Source organism: Bos mutus, chromosome 5 (genome assembly GCF_027580195.1).
Source record: "Bos mutus isolate GX-2022 chromosome 5, NWIPB_WYAK_1.1, whole genome shotgun sequence".
Taxonomy (NCBI): domain Eukaryota; kingdom Metazoa; phylum Chordata; class Mammalia; order Artiodactyla; family Bovidae; genus Bos; species Bos mutus.
This window is the reverse complement of record NC_091621.1, coordinates 114,735,690-114,758,854: the sequence shown is the minus strand read 5'-3', so window position 1 is coordinate 114,758,854 and position 23,165 is coordinate 114,735,690. Positions and strand designations below refer to the sequence as shown.

Below are 23,165 nucleotides of genomic sequence, written 5' to 3'. Positions count from 1 at the left end.
AAATTTTATACTAGGATACTGTAATGGTTGGACTACCTCCAGCATAGGGTGGGCAGTTCTACAGCCTTGACTGAGAAAATAGTCTTTCCTCTACACCAACTTCTCCTCTGCCTTCCATCCTCAGAATTAATGTTCCCATTCCTAATCTTTCTCTTGAGGTTAAACTGTCTTAGCACAGTAAAACTGCTGTGTTGGGCACTGTTACAGGTACTTTAAGTGTATTGAGAAATTACTATAAGAATGAATGGGATCAGAGAACACCATAATTTGAAAAGACACATGCACTCCAATGTTCACTGAAGCACTATTTACAATAGCCAGAATGTGCAAGTGACCTAAACGTCCATCAACAGGAATGGATAAAGAAGATGTGGTACATATATACAATGGAATATTACTCAGCCATAAAAAAGAATGAAGTTGTGTCATTTGCAGAGACATGGATGCACCTAGAGACTGTTACACAGAATGAAGTAAGTCAGAAAGAGAAAAATAAATATCATATTAACACATAATGTGGAATCTAGAAAAATGATATAGATGATCTTATTTGCAAAATAGAAATAGAGACACAGATAGAGAACAAACATGGACACCAAGGAGAGAAAGTGTGGGTGAGACGGACTGGGAGACTTGGATCGACATATATGCACTATGACACTATGTGTAAAATGGATAACTAGTGAGAACCTGGGGCTTCCCTGGTGGCTCAGACAGTAAGGAATCTGCCTGCAATGCAGCAGACAGGAGTTTGATCCCTGGGTCAGGGAACTCAGTGCTCTGCGGTGACTTACATGGGAATGAAATTCAAAAAAGAGGGGATAGAGCTGATTTATGTTGCTGTACAGTAGAAACCAACACAACATTGTAGAGCAATTATACTCCAATAAAAGTTTTTTTTTTTAATGAATGGGACACACCTGACCTAACTAACGTAGGGTTGCTGATGGACAGACATTGCAGATACAGCCTGGAGCATCGTCTTCACCGCTAAACTCTCAAGATTTTACAGAGGGCACATAAACAACTGAAATTGTTTCATCTTCTTTTAGATATTCCTATTTGACCTGCTGAGGCTCAACTGGGATGGAATGCCCAGATGAATCTACTTTTCAGCTTCTATCTAATAAGTTTATCCCCCAAATAAAGAAGGCTGAGTGCCAAAGAATTGGTGCTTTTGAACAGTAGTGATGGAGAAGCCTCTTGAGAGTCCCTTGGACTGCAAGGAGATCAAACCAGTCAGCCCCAAAGGAAATCAGTCCTGAATATTTACTGGAGGGACTGATGCTGAGGCTGAAGCTACAATATTTTGGGCACCTGATGTGAAGATCCAACTCATTGGAAAAGACTCTGATGCTAGGAAAGATTGAACACAGGAAGAGAAGGGGATGACAGAGGAAGAGATGGTTGGATGGCATCACCGACTCAATGGACAAAAGTTTGAGCAAGCTCCAGGACATGGTGATGGACAGGGAAGCCTGGTGTGCTGCAGTCCATGGGGTCACAAAGAGTCAGACACAACTGAATGATTGAACAACAATCTCCAAAATATACAAACAAGATTCGCTATTCCACACTGTTCACAGTTTCTTCTTCTCTCTCTCCTCTGTTTTAAAAAATATGTCTATGTATTCCTATCATTTTTGAAAAGCTTGGATTAAATCCGTTGACCTTTGAAATATTTAACTTGATGCAAATTAAGCTTCATATCTAGAGGGGACAAAGGAAGTGGGTATACCTCTCATGTCAATGTGTAGCATTTCAATCTTACTACTATTGATGGTGAGGACAAGGAGAATTATGCTAGCTAACATTTACTAGGGACAAGCCCTGGGCTGAGGACTCTACATGCGTTAATTCCCAAACAGCCCTGTGAGGAAGCACTATTATTTTACAGATGGCGACACTGGAGACATGAAGTAACTGAGTGACTCGCCGCCACCTAAAGTCACATGAGTAGTAAGCTTCTCCTGTGGCTGATGTGGTAGAGACTTCCGATCATTTTCCTCAATTTAACACACACAAAAAAGATTTTAACACAATACATAATTCAGTGCAGGCTCAAACTGGCTGCTGTTTCCATGGTTACTGAGAGAGAAGGTGATTGCTGCCCTAACGACACCGGTCAAAGAATGACCAACAGTTCTCTCTGCCATGCCTTCCCAATCAAATTATCCCCTTGGAAGACACAAATGGGTTCCTGACCCAAGTGAGCAGGTTGTGTTATACATAGGGTCTGGAACAGCCTAGAACTTTCTTTGGCTTCAAATAGTTAACGAATATAAGGTATTTAGAATAAATGATGTTAACTGCTATTACTACCTCTTTAATTCTCACTCTAGTCCATGAGATCATGATTATTCTCAACATCCATGCTTTGCAGATAAGGAAACTAGTGGAGAAGTAAGTCACTCAAGGGATAGAGCTTGTAAGGGAGGAACTGAGATTCCATAAAATGAAGACTCAAGTGCACTGCCTTCCACTTCCTTTGTCATCTCAGGGGGGACTGGACCAGGTTGCGGGAGAGGGCAGGGCCTGAGCAAGAGACCCAGCCACTGTGGAGAGTCTCAGCACCTAGAGCTCCCTTCCCTCCAGGCTTAAATACCCAGGAAGATTGGGGTTTCCTCCTAGGGGATGATTCTGAATCTCTTCCTGGTATCTGGGGTTTTCCTTTGGACCCACCTCTCTCCCTGCTGCCTCCCTCATAGTGCGTGGGCCCGACTGACTGCAGATTCACCACGTGATTGGAGCACATTGTGTGACCTCTCTTAGTTTCTTCTTCTGTGTGACCAAGAGGATCATCCCCTATCTCAACTATGGGAAGATTAATGTGCCCAGCACAGTCAATAAACAGTCCCTCTCTTTTCCCTCCATGAGAAATCCAACTTTCTGTCCTCGTGTGTGTGTGTGTGTGTGTGTGTAGGTGTGTGCATGCTCAGTTGTGTCTGACTCTTTGCAACCCTATGGACTGTTATCCCCCAGGCTCCTCTGTCCATGGGATTCTCCAGGCAAGAATACTGGAGTGGGTTGCCATGCCCTCCTCCAGGGGAATTTCCTGACTCAGGGATAGAACCTGCATCTCCTGCATGGGCATCTCCTGCATCTCCTGAGTGGGCAGGCAGATTCTTTACCGCAGTGCCACCTGGGAAGCTAAGCTAAAACCCCTTTATCCTAGCACAATCCATATACAGTCATTTTTTATACTATTGCTTGATCAAGTTGCTCACCATGTGAGCTAAAATCATCCACTAAGATGATCTCCTTCAACAGTCGAGGGGGGGTCCGCTGGATGATGCTGGTGATGGCTCGCTGGATGACAGTCAGAGCTTCATCCATGAATATGAGGATGACGCTGAGAGATGGGAGCTGTGAAGGATACTGCTTCCAATGGCACCTGTAAGAGACCTTTTATAATAACCATATCACTCTTTTAATTACTTAAACATTGTTCTCCGAAGTCCCCCTTCACTACATAGGATGTTATAATAATTCAATCAGTTCACCAGCTCTCAAACTCGATAGGAAGGGAAACTGTCAGTTGCTTTTCACAGTAGAAAGATTTTGCATTTGTTTGTCCAAAGTTCTCCTGTTGTGGGGATAAACTTCATTTCTTTTTGATTAATCATCAGTAGACATTTCCCCTTGAACAGTCAACCTGCCCCACAAAGAATTCCCGTTCCTTCCCCTGCCCCAAAGTAGCTTCTTTGCCAGAAGTCCTCTTTCTGCCTCCCTTTCCACATGTTCTCAGACCTCCCATCATTTGGACACATGCCTCAACCTCACCACTATAGAGAGGTGGCAAACTGTCCGAAGAAGTGTGCTTGACACACGTTTTATTTTTATTTGTGTGTGTGTGTGTGTAATAAAGTTTTAATGTCAGAGCTTACATTTAGTAAATGCTCACCATATGTGAGGCACTGGCTTACTCTTTTTTTTAACATCCTCATCAAGATATATTTCACACACAATAAAAGTCACCCATTTAAAACTGCACAATTCATTGTTTTTTAATAATATTCACAGAGTTGGGCAACCATCACCACCATCTAATTTTGGGACAGTTTCATCATGCTAGAAAGAAACCCCATATCCACTAGCAGTATTTCTTCATTTCTCCCCAGTCCCATTCCCCCTCAGCCATAGGCAATGATTAATCTACTTTTTATCTCTATAGAATTGCCCATTCTGGACTTTCTGTATAAATGGAAACATACAATATGTGGTCTTTTGTGTTCACCTAGAATAATGTTTTCAAAGTTCATCAATGTTGTACCACATGTCAGCACTTCATTTCTTTCTATTGTCAAATAATATTACATTGCATGGATATGTCACATATTTATCTGTTCATCCAAAATGGGACATTTAGCATGCTTCTACTTTTTGGCTGTTATAAATGCCACTATGAAAATTCTTGAATGAGTGTTTATGTTGGCATGTTTTTATTTTACTTATACACACACTTAACCCTAGGTGAAGATCCTTGGAGAAGGATCCTCTTGAGAGTCCCTTGGACTGCAAGGAGATCAAATCAGTCAATCCTGAAGGAAATCAACCCTGAATATTCATTGGAAGGACTGATGCTGAAGCTGAAGCTCCCAATACTTTGGCCACCTGATGTGAAGAGCTGACTCATTAGAGAAGACCGTGATGATGCTGGGAAAGACTGAAGGCAGGAGGAGAAGGGGACGACAGAGGATGAGATGGTTGGATGGCATCACCGACTCAATGGACAAGTTTGAGCAAGCTCCAGGAGTCGGTGAAGGACAGGGAAGCCTGGCAAGCTGCAGTCTATGGGGTTGCGAAGAGTTGGACGAGACTGAGTGACTGAAGTGAACAGAATTGAAGAGAGAAGGTTTTAAGTCAAGTGGTAACTCTATATTTAACAATTTGGTGAACTACTATACTGTTTTCTAAAGTGGCTGCACCATTTTACATTCCCACCAATAATAAATGATGCCTTCAATTTTTCTCCATGTTCTGGACAATATTTGCATTATCTGTCATTGGGATGATAGCCTTCCAAGAGTATGAAGTATTGTCTTACCATTGCTTTGATTTCCATTTCCCTAATAACCAACGATGTGAACATAACTAATGGGGTGAACTCAGACATGACACAGTGACTAGCACTTTCAATTTTCACTTCATGGCTGATTCACTTTGCCTAGAGCAGAAACTAACACAACATTTTAAAGCAACTGTACTCCAATAAAAAAACTTTTTTAGGGAAGCTTTTTTGCTGAGTCACTGGATACTTCCAGGCAGCAGATAGTCTTTGGAAAGAAGGTCTTGGTGGCAGATCTCCAAGTTCGGCAAAGGTCATTCAACCATTCCTCAGAAGAAGGATATTTGGATTGTATCCAGGTTGGGGCAACTATGAATAAGGCTGCTGTAAATATTTTTGCATGTGATCACACTGAGAATGTGGCCATCTACAAGTCAGGGGAAAAGCTCTCACCAGAAAAATGACCATACTTGCACTCTGATCTCAGACTTCCATCTTCTAGAACTATAAGGAAGATCAGTTTTAAATAGATCGTAAGTAATGTGTGGACCCTCTGCTGAAATTGCATTAGAGCCCTGGGACTGAAACAAACTTTAAAAAGTCCTCTGGGAGGAGGAGCCAAGATGGCGGAGGAGTAGGACAGGGAGAACACTTTCTCCCCCACAAATTCATCAAAAGAGCATTTAAACGTTGAGTAAATTCCACAAAACAACTTCTGAATGCCGGCAGAGGACATCAGGCACCCAGAAAAGCAATCCAACTCTTGAAAGGAGGTAGGAAAAAATATAAAAGACAAAAAAGAGACAAAGAGGGAGGGACGGAGCTCCGTCCGGGAAGGAGTCTTAAAAGAGAGAAGTTTCCAAACACCAGGAAACCTTCTCACTGCGAATCTGTGCCGAGCTTTGGAAGCACAGAGGGCAACATAACAGGAAGAAAAATAAATAAACAATTAAAACTCGAAGATTGCGAGTCCTCACGGTAACTCCCCCAGTGGAGAAGCAGCGCAGACGCCTGCAGGCGCCATTAACAAGCGGGGCTGGGCAGGGGGGGAGGCGCGCGGGCTGCATCATCGCTGAGTAAGAATCTGGCCTGAATACCTGAGCACTATCTGGCGAAATAATTTGGGCTAACAAACCAGACTGTGGGATATCTACTACGCGAAAAGCCAGCCCCAACCTAAGACCGCCAGGCCCGTGCGGAACAAAGAATTGAACAGAGATAGCGGCTGCAGACCTTCCCCCCTCGGTGATAGGCAGCCAGAGCGGAAGGGGGCAATCGCAGCCCCAGAGAGACATTATCTATAAAACTGTAAGCAGGCTTCTTTGCTAACTAAAACTTCTTGGGGTCTGGACAGTTAACATCTGCCTAAGAAGGTGCGCGGTTTTGCGCCCAGATAACCGAGTGGCGGGGAGGCGATAAGTCGCAGCATTGGCGCTCGCCAAACACCTCATCACTTGAGCTGCTCGGACCTGGGAAGAGCACAATACTCAGGCCCAACTGAGTCTGCGCCTCTGAGGACTATCCGAGTGCCTGAACCTGGCGGCTTGGACCTGGGAGGTACATGCAACCCAGGGCCAGCCTTGGATTGTTCAGCGGAACAACCTAGAGCCCGAGCAGTGTGGGCAGGGAGGCTACACGCGCAGTGAGCGGGGGCAGACCCAGTGTGGCTGAGGCACTGCGAGCGCACGCCAGTGTTATTTGCTTGCAGCATCCCTCCCTCCCTCCCCACAGCGCGACTGAACAAAGAGAAGAAATACAGTTCCACCCATCAGAACACTGACACAAGCTTCCTAACCAGGAAACCTTGACAAGCTACCTGTACAAACCCACACACAGTGAGGAATAGCCACAATAAAGAGAACTCCACAAACTGCCAGAATACAGAAAGGACACCCCATACTCAGCAATTTAAACAAGATGAAAAGACAGAGGAATAGCCAGCAGATAAAGGAACAGGATAAATGCCCACCAAACCAAACAAAAGAGGAAGAGATAGGAATCTACCTGATAAAGAATTCCGAATAATGATAGTGAAATTGATCCAAAATCTAGAAATTAAAATGGAATCACAGATAAATAGCTTGGAGACAAGGATTGAGAAGATGCAAGAAAGGTTTAACAAGGACTTAGAAGAAATAAAAAAAGAGTCAATATACAATGAATAATGCAATAAATGAAATTAAAAACACTCTGGAGGCAACAAATAGTAGAATAACAGAGGCAGAAGATAGGATTAGTGAATTAGAAGATAGAATGGTAGAAATAAATGAATCAGAGAGAATAAAAGAAAAACGAATTAAAAGAAATGAGGACAATCTCAGAGACCTCCAGGACAATATTAAACGCTACAACATTGAATCATAGGGGTTCCAGAAGAAGAAGACAAAAAGAAAGACCATGAGAAAATACTTGAGGAGATAATAGTTGAAAACTTCCTAAACTGGGAAGGAAATAATCACCCAAGTCCAAGAAACCCAGAGAATCCCAAACAGGATAAACCCAAGGCGAAATACCCCAAGACACATATTACTCAAATTAACAAAGATCAAACACAAAGAACAAATATTAAAAGCAGCAAGGGAAAAACAACAAATAACACACAAGGAATTCCCATAAGGATAACAGCTGATCTTTCAATAGAAACTCTTCAAGCCAGGAGGGAATGGCAAGACATACTTAAAATGATGAAAGAAAATAACCTACAGCCCAGATTATTGTACCCAGCAAGGATTTCATTCAAGTATGAAGGAGAAATCAAAAGCTTCTCAGATAAGCAAAAGCTGAGAGAATTCTGCACCACCAAACCAGCTCTACAACAAATACTAAAGGATATTCTCTAGACAGGAAACACAAAAATGGTGTATAAATTCAACCCCAAACAATAAAGTAAATGGCAACGGGATCATACTTATCAGTAATTACCTTAAAAACGTAAATGGGTTGAATGCCCCAACCAAAAGACAAAGACTGGCTGAATGGATACAAAAACAAGACCCCTACATATGTTGTCTACAGGAGACCCACCTCAAAACAGGGGACACATACAGACTGAAAGTGAAGGGCTGGAAAAAGATTTTCCATGCAAATAGGGACCAAAAGAAAGCAGGAGTAGCAATACTCATATCAGATAAAATAGACTTTAAAACAAAGGCTGTGAAAAGAGACAAAGAAGGTCACTACATAATGATCAAAGGATCAATCCAAGAAGAAGATATAACAATTATAAATATATATGCACCCAACACGGAGCACCGCAGTATGTAAGACAAATGCTAACAAGTATGAAAGGAGAAATTAACAATAACACAATAATAGTGGGAGACTTTAATACCCCACTCACACCTATGGATAGATCAACTAAACAGAAAATTAATAAGGAAACACAAACTTTAAACAATACAATAGACCAGTTAGACCTAATTGATATCTATAGGACATTTCATCCCAAAACAATGAATTTCACCTTTTTCTCAAGCGCATGGAAACCTTCTCCAGGATAGATCACATCCTGGGCCATAAAGCTAGCCTTGGTAAATTCAAAAAATAGAAATCATTCCAAGCATCTTTTCTGACCACAATGCAGTAAGATTAGATCTCAATTACAGGAGAAAAACTATTAAAAATTCCAACATATGGAGGCTGAACAACACGCTGCTGAATAACAAACAAATCACAGAAGAAATCAAAAAGAAATCAAAATTTCCATAGAAATGAATGAAAATGAAAACACAACAACCCAAAACCTGTGGGACACAGTAAAAGCAGTCCTAAGGGAAAGTTCATAGCAATACAGGCACACCTCAAGAAACAAGAAAAAAGTCAAATAAATAACCTAACTCTACACCTCAAACAACTAGAAAAGGAAGAAATGAAGAACCCCAGGGTTAGTAGAAGGAAAGAAATCTTAAAAATTAGAGCAGAAATAAATGCAAAAGAAACAAAAGAGACCATAGCAAAAATCAACAAAGCCAAAAGCTGGTTCTTTGAAAGGATAAATAAAATTGACAAACCATTAGCCAGACTCATCAAGAAACAAAGGGAGAAAAATCTAATCAATAAAATTAGAAATGACAGTGGAGAGATCACAACAGACAACATAGAAATACAAAGGATCATAAGAGACTATTATCAACAATTATATGCCAATAAAATGGACAACGAGGAAGAAATGGACAAATTCTTAGAAAAGTACAACTTTCCAAAACTCGACCAGGAAGAAATAGAAAACCTTAACAGACCCATCACAAGCATGGAAATTGAAACTGTAATCAAAAATCTTCCAGCAAACAAAAGCCCAGGTCCAGACGGCTTCACAGCTGAATTCTACCAAAAATTTAGAGAAGAGCTAACACCTATCCTGCTCAAACTCTTCCAGAAAATTGCAGAGGAAGGTAAACTTCCAAACTCATTCTATGAGGCCACCATCACCCTAATCCCAAAACCTGACAAAGATGCACAAAAAAAAAAAACTATAGGCCAATATCACTGATGAACATAGATGCAAAAATCCTAAACAAAATTCTAGCAATCAGAATCCAACAACACATTAAAAGATCATACACCATGACCAAGTGGGCTTTATCCCAGGGATGCAAGGATTCTTCAATATCCATAAATCAATCAATGTAATACACCACATTAACAAATTGAAAAACAAAAACCATATGATTATCTCAATAGATGCAGAGAAAGCCTTTGACAAAATTCAACACCCATTTATGATAAAAACTCTCCAGAAAGCAGGAATAGAAGGAACATACCTCAACATAATAAAAGCTATATATGACAAACCCACAGCAAACATTATCCTCAATGGTGAAAAATTGAAAGCATTTCCTCTAAAGTCAGGAACAAGACAAGGTGCCCACTTTCACCATTACTATTCAACATAGTTTTGGAAGTTTTGGCTACAGCAATCAGAGCAGAAAAAGAAATAAAAGGAATCCAAATTGGAAAAGAAGAAGTAAAACTCTCACTATTTGCAGATGACATGATCCTCTACATAGAAAACCCTAAAGACTCCACAGAAAATTACTAGAACTAATCAATGATTATAGTAAAGTTGCAGGATATAAAATCAACACACAGAAATCCCTTGCATTCCTATACACTAATAATGAGAAAACAGAAAGAGAAATTAAGGAAACAATTCCATTCACCATTGCAACGAAGAGAATAAAATACTTAGGAATATATCTACCTAAAGAAACTAAAGACCTATATATAGAAAACTATAAAACACTGGTGAAAGAAATCAAAGAGGACACTAATAGATGGAGAAATATACCATGTTCATGGATTGGAAGAATCAATATAGTGAAAATGAGTATACTACCCAAAGCAATTTATAGATTCAATGCAATCCCTATCAAGCTACCAACAGTATTCTTCACAGAGCTAGAACAAATAATTTCACAATTTGTATGGAAATACAAAAAACCTCGAATAGCCAAAGCGATCTTGAGAAAGAAAAATGGAACTGGAGGAATCAACCTACCTGACTTCAGGCTCTACTACAAAGCCACAGTTATCAAGACAGTATGGTACTGGCACAAAGACAGAAATATAGATCAATGGAACAAAATAGAAAGCCCAGAGATAAATCCACGCACATATGGACACCTTATCTTTGACAAAGGAGGCAAGAATATACAGTGGATTAAAGACAATCTCTTTAACAAGTGGTGCTGGGAAATCTGGTCAACCACTTGTAAAAGAATGAAACTAGAACACTTTCTAACACCATATACAAAAATAAACTCAAAATGGATTAAAGATCTCAACATAAGACCAGAAACTATAAAACTCCTAGAGGAGAACATAGGCAAAACACTCTCTGACATACATCACAGCAGGATCCTCTATGACCCACCTCCCAGAATATTGGAAATAAAAGCAAAAATAAACAAATGGGACCTAATTAAACTTAAAAGCTTCTGCACATCAAAGGAAACTATTAGCAAGGTGAAAAGACAGCCTTCAGAATGGGAGAAAATAATAGCAAATGAAGCAACCGACAAACAACTAATCTCAAAAATATACAAGCAACTCCTACAGCTCAACTCCAGAAAAATAAATGACCCAATCAAAAAATGGGCCAAAGATCTAAATAGACATTTCTCCAAAGAAGACATACAGATGGCTAACAAACACTTGAAAAGATGTTCAACATCACTCTTTATCAGAGAAATGCAAATCAAAACCACTATGAGGTACCATTTCACACCAGTCAGAATGGCTGCGATCCAAAAGTCTACAAATAATAAATGCTGGAGAGGGTGTGGAGAAAAGGGACCCTCTTACACTGTTGGTGGGAATGCAAACTAGTACAGCCACTATGGAGAACAGTGTGGAGATTCCTTAAAAACTGGAAATAGAACTGCCTTATGATCCAGCAATCCCACTGCTGGGCATACACACTGAGGAAACCAGAAGGGAAAGAGACACGTGTACCCCAATGTTCATCGCAGCACTGTTTATAATAGCCAGGACATGGAAGCAACCTAGATGTCCATCAGCAGATGAATGGATAAGAAAGCTGTGGTACATATACACAATGGAGTATTACTCAGCCATTAAAAAGAATACATTTGAATCAGTTCTAATGAGGTGGATGAAACTGGAGACTATTATACAGAGTGAAGTAAGCCAGAAGGAAAAACATAAATACAGTATACTAACGCATGTATATGGAATTTAGAAAGATGGTAACGATAACCCTGTGTACGAGACAGCAAAAGAGACACTGATGTATAGAACAGTCTTATGGACTCTGTGGGAGAGGGTGGGAAGATTTGGGAGAATGTCATTGAAACATGTGAAATGTCATGTATGAAACGAGATGCCAGTCCAGGTTCAGTGCACAATGCTGGATGCTTGGGGCTGGTGCGCTGGGAAGGCCCAGGGGATGGTATGGGGAGGTTGGGAGGAGGAGGGTTCAGGATGGGGAGCATGTGATTTTTTTAAAAATAAAAATAAAAAAAAAAATAAATAAAAATTAAAAAAAAAAAAAAAAAAAAAAAAAAAACTTTTAAAGAATTAGAACACATTTCCTCTGATTACAGAACTGTCAAAAAAACAAATTCTCAGAAGGCAAAAAGGAACATTATAAGGCTTTGAGAGATCAGGAAACAGAACATAAAAGTAAAACATAAATAAACACAAGTTGGAAAAAAAATTAAAAAGAGGAATTTCATAGTCTAAGCTTTTCTCCCCAAATCAGTTCCTCCTTTCTCTTTCCACTCCAACATTGATGAAATGCAGAGTAATCGAGATTAACTCTGGAGACACATCAAGGGACTCCAAAAGGCCATGCAAGGAATTTCAAGTAACATTGAAAAGCATACAGAAGTCTGCAAGAAGGATCTCTCCTTTCTCCTTGTTTCCTAGCACCTGACTGGCATGTGTGGACCAGTTCTGTCCAGTAGAACTGGTCCAGTTCTGACCAGTTCCTACCATGATATAGATGTTCTGTATATGCTGTTCATTCTGATCTACACTAGCCACGTGTGGCTAGTAAGCATTATAACAAGGCTATGTAAACTAAAAAAACCTGCTTTTTAATTTAATCCAATTTTAATTAATTTAAATAGCCACATGTGACTGACGCTACCATATTGGATAGTGCAGTAAAATATACTAAAAAATATTCATTGGTTGGTTAACAGCTGGAGGAATTAATCTTTAGCAAATACTTCCAGTATAGAATTACAATTGCCCCTCACTTAGTGGGCTTCCCTGGTGGTAAAGAATCCACCAGTCAAACAGGAGAGGCAAGGGATGTGCGTTTAATCCCTGGGTCAGAAAGATCCCCTGGAGGAGGAAATGACAACCTACTCCAGTATTCTTGCCTGGAGAATCCCATGGACAGAGGGGCCTGGCAGGCCGCAGTCCATGGGGTCGCAGAGAGGCAGATACAGCTCTGCACACCCACATGTGCTCACTCACCCTTAGCATCAGGAGGATACAAAGAGAGAAATATATAATGTGAGCAATTTCTAGATGTTAGAGCTATAAGTGTGTGCGAAGTCGCTTAAGTCATGTCTGACTCTTTGCTACCCAATGGACTATAGCCCACCAGGCTCCTCTGTCTATGAAATTCTCCAGGAAAGAATACTGGAGTGGGTTGCCATGCCCTTCTCCAGGGGACCTTCCTGACCTAGGGATCAAACCCATGTCTCTTATGTCTCCTGCACTGGCAGGCAGGTTCTTTACCACTAGCACCACAGCCAGATCCCAGATGTTAGAACTAGAAAGACAAGTTGTATGCAAATTACAACTTTGCCAGAAACTGCTGTTGTGGAAAGTAAATAAACTGATATGCACCCATGCAACAGTTGCCAAACATCTTCTTATTGAACATCGGGATTTCCTGAGGCAAGTTAGGTGCGCAGCAAGGCCAGATTCCTGGGTGTGTGACTTGTGCAAGCACACAGGTCCTGACACTTGTGAATTAACTCGATAATTTGCTGTCACCATCTTGAAATATTTTTAAGTAATTTTTAAATAACAAGCCCCACGTTTTTATTTTGTACCAGGCCCTGCAAATTTTCTAACTAAACTGGTCATGGCATTTTTCTGAACTCCCTATTAAAGATTAACTATTGAAGGCCTGCCTTTCCATGAGTTTGTTTATTGGAACTTAATATGTACTTAGGGCTTCCCAGGTGGCTCAGTGGTACAGAATCTGCCTGCCAATACATGAGACACAGGAGATATGGGTTTGATCCTAGATCAGGAAGATCCCCTGGAAGAGGAAATGGCAACCCACTCCAGTATTCTTGCCTGGAGAATCCTATGGACAGAGGAGCTTGGTGGGCTACAGTCCATGGACTTGAAAAGAGTTGGACACGAAAGAAGCAACTGAGCATGCAGGATCTACTTAAAACTCAATAAAGTTTATTGATTCCCCTGAATGGCCTTTCTCTGGTCTCTGAAAGTTAAAGGGAGGATGTGACCACTTGGAGAATGCCAGGGCTGGCATGTTTCTGGTATCAGACAACCATCCCCAAACTGGGGAAACCAGTAGTGACCACCACTTTGCATCTTGCTGCTGGGCTGCCGTCTATGGGTTTGCACAGAGTCAGACACAACCGAAGTGACTTAGCAGCAGCAGTAGCAGACATAGAAGGTCCGTCCTCATATTATCTTATAATTTATGTGATGGCTCTGAATCACTAAATTACTTCTTCCTCAGAGAAAATCCAAGGAGGACTTTCTTGGTGATCCAGTGGATAGAAATCCATCTGCCAATGCAGGGGACACAGTCTGATCCCTGATGGGGGAAGATTCTATATGCCGCAGAGCAATTAAGCCCATGTGCCACAGCTACTGAGCCAGTGCTCTACAGCCTGTGCTCTACAACAAGAGAAGCCATCGCAATGAGAAACCCACGCATCTCAACAAAGAATAGTCCCAGCTGGTCACAACTAGAGAGAGCCCTCATGCAGCAGTGAGGACCCAGCACAGTCAGAAATAAATAGTAAATAAAATAAAATTTTAAAAGTCCAGGGAGTGGTCTTCCTATAGTTCTCCAAGTGTGGTGGTTTCCAGGATGCCTTAGTTCTGGAATCCATCCATCGGAGCCACATGGATTTTTTTTTTATGGTCAGCAGGAAGGAAGAGCACTCATTTGATTTGTAAGCAGCAGACATGACTCATGTTATTCAAGAATAGAAGGGTACTTGAATCAGACATAGTTTGCATCCACACTAATACTTTCTAACAAGCAGTTTCATGACTTAATCTCTACAGAATTCAACCTTAATGCTCCACAAGTGCGTCAGTTACCCACTGATCTCAGCATATTATCCACACACCTAAAGACTTAAATGATGAATTTGAGGCAGGTTCCAAGGAAAGTAGGAGAAATGCAGAGATGCACACCCAGACACACCTTAGTCCAAATACCGAAAGCCAAAGATAAAATATTGACAGTAGTCAGAGAAAAATGACTCACCACATACAAGGAGACGCTCAACAATATTAAGAGTTGACATCTCATCAAATACAATAAAAATAGAAGGTAGTGGGACAACATACTGAAATTGTCCAAAGAAAAAAGACTGTCAACAAAGCATCTTACATCTTTCAAATGTGAAGAGGAAATAAAAGCAAGTGAACATTGAGAGAATTTGTTGGAAGTAGTCTACCAACAAATTCTCTCAATGTTTACTTGCTTTTATTTCCTCTTTAAGGCACTGGCACCCCACTCCAGTACTCTTACCTGGAAAATCCCATGGATGGAGGAGCCCGGTAGGCTGCAGTCCATGGGGTCGCTAAGAGTCGGACACGACTGAGCGACTTCACTTTCACTTTTCACTTTCATGCATTGGAGAAGGAAATGGCAACCCACTCCAGTGTTCTTGCCTGGAGAATCCCAGGGATGGGGGATCCTGGTAGGCTGCCGTCTATGGGGTCGCAAAGAGTCGGACACGACTGAAGGGACTTAGCAACAGCAGCAGCAGCAGACTACTTTAAAAGAAATACAAGTTTTTTTTATATATACTTTTTTTTTATTATTTTAACATTTTTTAACTTTCTATTTTACATTGGAGTGTAGTTGATTAACAATTTTGTGATAACTTCACGTATACAGTAAAGTGACTCAGTTATCTCTTATTTTTCAAATTATTTTCCCATTTAGATTGTTACATAATATTGAGCAGAATTCCCTGTGCTATACAGTAGGTCCTTGTTAAGACCAAACTTCCTAACTATCTCTTCCTCTTTCCTTCCCATCTGGTAACCCTAAGTCCATTCTCTAAGTCTGTGGGTCTTTTTAGGCTAAAAGCAAATGATTTGGGGCCATAATGCAAATACACACACATACACACACAGGCAAAAACAAAGAGCACCAGTAAAGGTAACTGTGTAATCAGAAAAGACAGTATATTTCTTCTCTTAACTAATTTTAAAAGCAATTGTATTTTTAAAGTGTATGTAATTGTATTATTGGGACTATAACATATAGCAATTTAATATACTTGACAAAACAGCACAAAAGAAATGGATGGGAGAAGAACTGTATTGAAGTGAGGAAATAACACCAGATGGTAAATTGAATCTACAGGAATAAGTGCAGAGAATCAGACATGGTAAATAAGATAACTATAACACACTGTAAATTTATACTTCCTCTCCTTTTTTCTCATCTTCTTTAATAGACATAAAATTATGTAATGTAATTATAATAGTATATTTTGGAGTTTGTGCCATACAATTTGAAATATGTATGAAAATAATAGGAAAAAAGGAGGAAGAGGGAATAGAGCTATAAATATAATCTTCCTATATCTCACTCAAATAAGTCTAAATAGACTCTGATAAGTTAAGATGCATGTGACAAGCCCTAGAACAACCATTAAGAAAACAACTATACAAATATACTGAAAAATTATTTAAAGAATTATACTGTTACATTAGAAAATAGCCACTTAATGTAAAAAACAAGCAGTAATGGAGGAACAAAGGGAAAACATGAGAGACATTAGAAAACAAAAATAGAATGCCAGACGTAAATCTGACTATGTCAATAAAACAATGATTGTGGGTGAATTAAGCAATCCAGTCAAAAGGTAAATATTATCCGATTGCATTTTTTAAAAAAGGTCCAACTGTATGTTGTCTTTAGGAAACATTTTAGATCAAAAGATACAAGTAGGTTGAAAGTAAAGGATATATCAGCAAGCAGCAACCATAAAAAGTTAAAGAGGTTATACTAATATCAGACAAAATAGATGGTAAAATAAAGACATTGCTAGTTATAAAGGGAGAGACTTTGTAACCATAAAAGGATATAACCATCAGGAAGATATGCCAATTTTAAACATATATTCCCAGCAACAGAGTGCTGAAATGAAAGAAACAAAATCTGACAGACTGAAGGGAGTAACAGACCAATCAGCATCAATCCCTGCCGATTTCAATACCCTACTTTCAAGGAGAGTAGAAAGGAGAGTGTTAGTCACTCAGTCGTGGCCACCTCTTTTCAAGCCCATGAACTGCAGCCTGCCAGGCTCCTCTGTCCATGCGATTCTCCAGGCAAGAATCCTGGACTGGGTTGCCATTTGCTTCTCCAGGGGATCTTCCAGACCCAGGGATCGGACCAGGTCTCCGGCATTGCAGGCAGATTCTTTACTGTCTGAGCCACCAGGGAAGCCCCATAGAACAACTAAACACAAGATCAACAAGGAGGGCTTTCCTGGTAGTCCAGTGGTTAGGAATCCACCTTGCAGTGCAAGGGACACCAGTTCAATCCCTATTCCAGGAAGACCTCACATGCCTCAGAGCAATGAAGTACGTGCCCCAACTACTGAAACCAGCACTCGAGAACCCATAAGCTGAAACTATTGAACCCACGTGCTGCAACTGCTGAAGCCCGTGTGCCTGGAGCCTGTGCTCCACAGCAAGGGAAGCCACCGCAAGGAGAATCCCGAACACGAGGAAGAGCAGACCCCGCTCACTGCAACTAGAGAAAGCCTGCGTGCAAAAACAAAGACCCACCACAGCCAAAAAAATAAAATACAGAAATGTCTTTAAAAAAAAAGGACAAACAAGGAAATGTAAGACTTAAACAACATTGCAACCAATGAGAGAGACCTAGTGGTGTCCATAAGAACAGTCCACACAACAACAGCAGGTTGCTTTCAACTGTACATGCAACGTTCTCCAGGAGGGGCTGTGTGCTAGAGCATAAAATAACCCTCAATAAATTTTAAAAGACTAAATTCATACGAAGTGTGATTCTCTGATCACAGCAAAGTGGCATGAGAGATGAAAACAGAAAGATATTAGAAATTCACAAATCGGTGGAAATTAAAGAACACATTCTTAAATAGTCATTGGGTCAAAGAAAAAAGTTACAAGTAAAATTAGGAAATAGGAAATACTATAAACAACTATCCACCCACAAATTTAAAAACTTAGGTGAAATTGGCAAATTCCTATTAAAAAACACTTGCAACTCAATAATGAAAAGACAACTGCCTTCTTAAAAGTAGAAAGTGTCTAAATGGGCATTTCTCCAAAGAAAATATACAAATGGCCTGTATACACATGAAAAATGTTCAGCATAACTAGACAACAGGGAAATTTAAATCAAAACTACACTTGTATACCACTTGGCTTCCCTTGTGGCGCAGCTGGTAAAGAATCCGCCTGCAATGCAGGAGACCTGGATTTGATTCCTGGGTTGGGAAAATCCCCTGGAAAGGGGCAAGGCAGGAAGCAACAGTTAGAACTGGACATGGAACAACAGACCGGTTCCAAATAGGAAAAGGAGTATGTCAAGGCTGTGTATTGTCACCCTGCTTATTTAACTTCTATGCAGAGTACATCATGAGAAACGTTGGGCTGGAAGAAGCACAAGCTGGAATCAAGATTGCTGGGAGAAATATCAATAACCTCAGATATGCAGATAACACCATCCTTATGGCAGAAAGTGAAGAGGAACTAAAAAGCCTCTTGATGAAAGTGAAAGAGGAGAGTGAAAAAGGTGGCTTAAAGCTCAACATTCAGAAAACGAAGATCATGGCATCTGGTCCCATCACTTCATGGGAAATAGATGGGGAAACAGCGGAAACAGTGTCAGACTTTATTTTGGGGGGCTCCAAAATCACTACAGATGGTGACTGCAGCCATGAAATTAAAAGACGCTTACTCTTTGGAAGGAAAGTTATGACCAACCTAGATAGCATATTCAAAAGCAGAGACATTACTTTCCCAACAAAGGTTTGTCTAGTCAAGGCTATGGTTTTTCCAGTGGTCATGTATGGATGTGAGAGTTGGACTGTGAAGAAGGCTGAGCACTGAAGAATTGATGCTTTTGAACTGTGGTGTTGGAGAAAACTCTTGAGAGTCCCTTGGACTGCAAGGAGATCCAACCAGTCCATTCTGAAGGAGATCAGCCCTGGGATTTCTTTGGAAGGAACGATGCTAAAGCTGAAACTCCAGTACTTTGGCCACCTCATGCGAAGAGTTGACTCATTGGAAAAGACTCTGATTCTGGGAGGGATTGGGGGCAGGAGGAGAAGGGGATGACAGAGGATGAGATGGCTGGATGGCATCACTGACTTGATGGACATGAGTCTGGGTGAACCCTGGGAGTTGGTGATGGACAGGGAGGCCTGGCGTGCTGCGATTCATGGGGTGGCAAAGAGTCAGACATGACTGAGTGACTTGTGCTTTGCGCTTTCACACTCACTAGGATGGCTATGATCAAAAACAAAAACAAACCTTGATAAGTATGTTAAAAGAAATCAAAACTCTCATATGCTGCTAGAGGGAATAGAAAATGATGCAGCCACTTTGGAAAACAGTCTGGCAGTTCCTTGGAAGTTTAAATATAGAGTCATCATATGGTCCAGCAATTCTACTCCTGGGGTATAACCAAGAAAAATGAAGACACATGTCCACACAAGAACTTGTACATAAATGTTCAAGCCAAAATTATTCATAGTAGTCAAAAAGTGGAAATAATCCCAATGTCCATCAGCTGGTAAACAGATAGAGAAGAGGTGGTATGCAACTGGACAATGAAATTTTATTTTACCATAAAAGGAACAATACTGACAAATAAAGTAGTAATGAATGCTATAACATGAATGACACTTGAAAACATTATGCTACATACAGAAGACTCCATGTTATACGATTCCATTTATACAAAATGTCCAGAAGAGGCAAGTCCATGGGGACAAAAAGCAGATTAGTGGTTTCCTAAGGATGAGGAAGTTGTAGGCAGATGGGGAGGGCCTGTTAGGATGGGTAGGTTTTCTTTCGGAAGAGGTGAAAATGTTTTGAAATTGATAATGGTGATGAATAAACTAAAAATCATTAAATCATACACTTTAGTAAATTGTATGGTATGTGAATTTATCTCTAAAAACTGCTATTTTTAAAACTAATTAAGGAGGCAGAAAAAACTTACTAAGGAGAGGCAGAATGAGAAAAAAAATAGGAAGGGAAAACAGAAGGAGAGAGGAAAGTTTCTTTAAGTTAAAGTTAATAAGACCCGGGTGGTCCCGTGGCTAAGACTCTGTGCATCTAATGCGGGGCCCCGGGGTTTGATCCCTGGTCAGGGAACTAGTTCCCACGTGTTGCAACTAAAGGTCCTGCCTGCCACAAGGAAAACTCAGCAGAGCCAAATAAATAAATATTTGTTTAAATAAATAAAGACGGGTCCAAGCAGAGACTTGGAGAGAAACATCAGGGAGACGAGTAGCACTGTTAACTTCCTTCAACTTGCCCAAGTTTCTCTCTCTCAGCCTCGGTTTCTTCATCTGTAAAATTATGAGTTAGACCCATCCTATCAGAATTCTCAAGGATCTGTGTGTCTCTGATACCTCTGCTCAGCTCTGAGGGGCTGTAAATACTTAAATCAGTCAGTTATCGTCTCAGAGCTGCCATTATAAAATGGATTAAAGTCAAGAATTCTGCTCTGTCAGTCTTCCAGAACTTTCTACATCCCGACCCACTTCCTCACGAATTTCTCACTCTCCCTCCCTTCTTTTCAACCCTTGACTTCTGCTGCTTTCAAAATGTTAGTCACTCAGTTGCATCCTACTCTTTGCGACCCCCATGGATAGTAACCCACCAGGCTCCTCTGTCCATGGAATTCTCCAGGCAAGAGTAGTGGAGTGGATAGCCATTCCCTTTACCAGGGGATCTTCCCGACCCATGGATTGAACCTGGGTCTCCTGCATCACAGGCAGATTCTTTACCATCTAAGCCACTTCCCACAGCTTGTCTCCAAGCTACATTGAGGTCCCTAGGAAGCCTGCCTTGGTCCATCTTACCTGGAATCGCGAGTGTCCGGGAGGGTACGATCCAGGGGCAACCGGTCACTGAGGTACACGTTATAGCCAAACTTCTGGAAGAGGTCCTCAGCCTCTTTCTGCTGAGCCTCAGAAAGGTCCCTACCCCACTTCTTGAAAAGTTCTGAGTCTGGGAAGAGAACCTTGTGGGGATTTTCCTTGAAGAAGCCACCCTCCTTGGCGTGAGCTCTATCTGGAAAAGGATAGAGCTTTTCGTCTTTCACCATTGCCAGCGTGCAAATCCCATCTTCTGATTGTTTTGTAGCCAGCTTCATAGTTTGTTCTGCAAATGAAGGGCAGGGGAGAAAGCATCTCAGCCAGGTGTTAGCTACCCGGGCGTTACTTTCTCATCCCCATTTCCTTGAAATGTTTTTCTTCCCAGATTTTTAGGAGGGTGCAACAGAAAAAGTGTGCAAGAAGTTGTAGACATTGGCAAGAGAAGACCTGGAGAGATGGTATCATTATGGAGAAGTTGAATGAGCTTGCTCCAGGGTCCTGAGGTTGTGGTCAGGGCTAGATAGTGTGCATTTGTCATTTTCGAGGGGAGCAGTTTGGGACGATGACAAAGCCCAGAGCACACTGTGAAAGTGTGAGGCAGGAGGCAGGTAAAGGACTTTACAGAGGGGGAGGCTAAGGGATTGGATCGGTTAACCACAGGGTGCTGCAGGGGCCCAGGTGACAGCAGGACTTGGGTCAGATGGAGACTGTGAATGGATGGCTGTGGCAAGGCCTGTAAGGAGGGAGAGAGTGTGTTGAGATTGGCAGGGAAGTGTCAGCTGAGGAAAGAGGACAGTCAGGCTTTCGTGATAAGTAAAGGGCTGTTTCAACAAGTCTTCTGACTCCTTCCTTCAATGGAACAGAAGGACGTTTGGGATCACCCTAGATGGTGGAATACAAAGAGCCCGAGATTACCCTCTCTCTCTCGAGCACACCAACATCACTACCATCTGCAGAGCAACCATGGGTGACAAAGACCAGAAAAGATCTTCCACAGCTAAAGGCGTCAAAAAACTGGACAGACCTCCCTGGTGGTCCAGGGGACCTGGATTCGATCTGTTGTCAGGAAACTAGATCCCACGTACTGCAACTAAGACCCAGCACACCCAAAGAAAGAAATTGGAGGACCCCAAACTGGAGAATGATTATATTGCCGAGGTTCTCCTCCAGGAGTGAGAGTTCTGAGCTGCATGTAGGGTTTCCCAGCCCAGGGGTCCCACACCAGGAAAATGAGCCCCCAGAGCATTTGGCTTTGAAGACCAGAAAGGCTTAATTTTGAAGTCCCAAAGGGCCAGGAGAAATAGAGATTTCACTTTTAAAGGACACACACACAAAATCTCATGCACACCAGGACCCAGAGCAAAAGCAGTCATTTAATAGGAGCCTGGGCAGACCTACCCATTGGTCTTAGAGAGTTTCCTGGGGGTGGGGGTGCTGTCACTTTGGGGACAGAGACACTGGCAGGAGCCATACTTGGGAACTTTCGATTGAATGAAAGCTAGAGTTGACTGATTAGTATTTCCCAAGTCCTACATTGACTATGATACTCCTCAGCATTCAGCCCCAAAATGTTAATCAAGGTGATAGGGACAGAGTAAAGGGACCGAAGAAGGTGATTAAATGGTTAATCCCACTAGCGGGGTGTAAGTAGGAAAAAAATATGGGAGACCTCTGTAAGTTAATGGTCACTTAAGAAAGCAGGTTTGCTTAACCACAGAAGCAAGCAGGCTTCCTTAGCCACAAACCCAAGCAAAAGAAGCATGAGACATGCCCCCAGATGATAAAACAGTGGCATGAGCCCCACATCCTGCCCAGTGAGCTCAACAAGTTAATGATCCTTAGGACGTGCTCTCTCCACACATCGAAACAACAGTTTGTGGAAAGGTGACATTTCAAAGTGAAAGGCACTCACTGTGCTGAGACCTGGAATAATTTTCCCATAGTGCCATGACAGTCCTGGCTTGACCATGGAGGGACAGGAAAACTCCGCTACCCAACCTGGAGAAGGGGCTGATGATGGAAACATGACATCTACTCAAGAATGAGGAAGAAGGTCTTCTCCCCCTCCCCACTTTTCCTTTGATTATAAAACTGTAGCCCACTAAGGTCTTGCGGAAGCACCCTCTGGCCTGCCCACTTTAAGCCTCTCAAGCATCCTATTCTAATCAGTTCAGCTCAGTTCATTTCATTTGCTCAGTCGTGTCCAACTCTTTGGGACCCCATGGATTGTAGCATGCCAGGCTTCTCGGAGCTTCCTCAAACTCGTGTCAATTGAGTCAATGATGCCATCCAACCATCTCATCCTCGGTCACCCTCTTCTCCTCCTGCCTTCAATCTTTCCCAGC

At 41.5% G+C, this 23,165-nt stretch overlaps 1 protein-coding gene across 1 annotated transcript in view; it reads right to left on the bottom strand.

Moving 5' to 3' along the window:
* GALNT8 (polypeptide N-acetylgalactosaminyltransferase 8) overlaps positions 1-23,165 on the bottom strand; it is a 59,360-nt gene that overhangs the window by 15,416 nt on the left and 20,779 nt on the right. Inside the window, 2 exon segments of the mRNA XM_070370160.1 lie at positions 3,228-3,394; positions 20,806-21,106. Coding sequence (XP_070226261.1) covers positions 3,228-3,394; positions 20,806-21,106 — 468 coding nt within the window.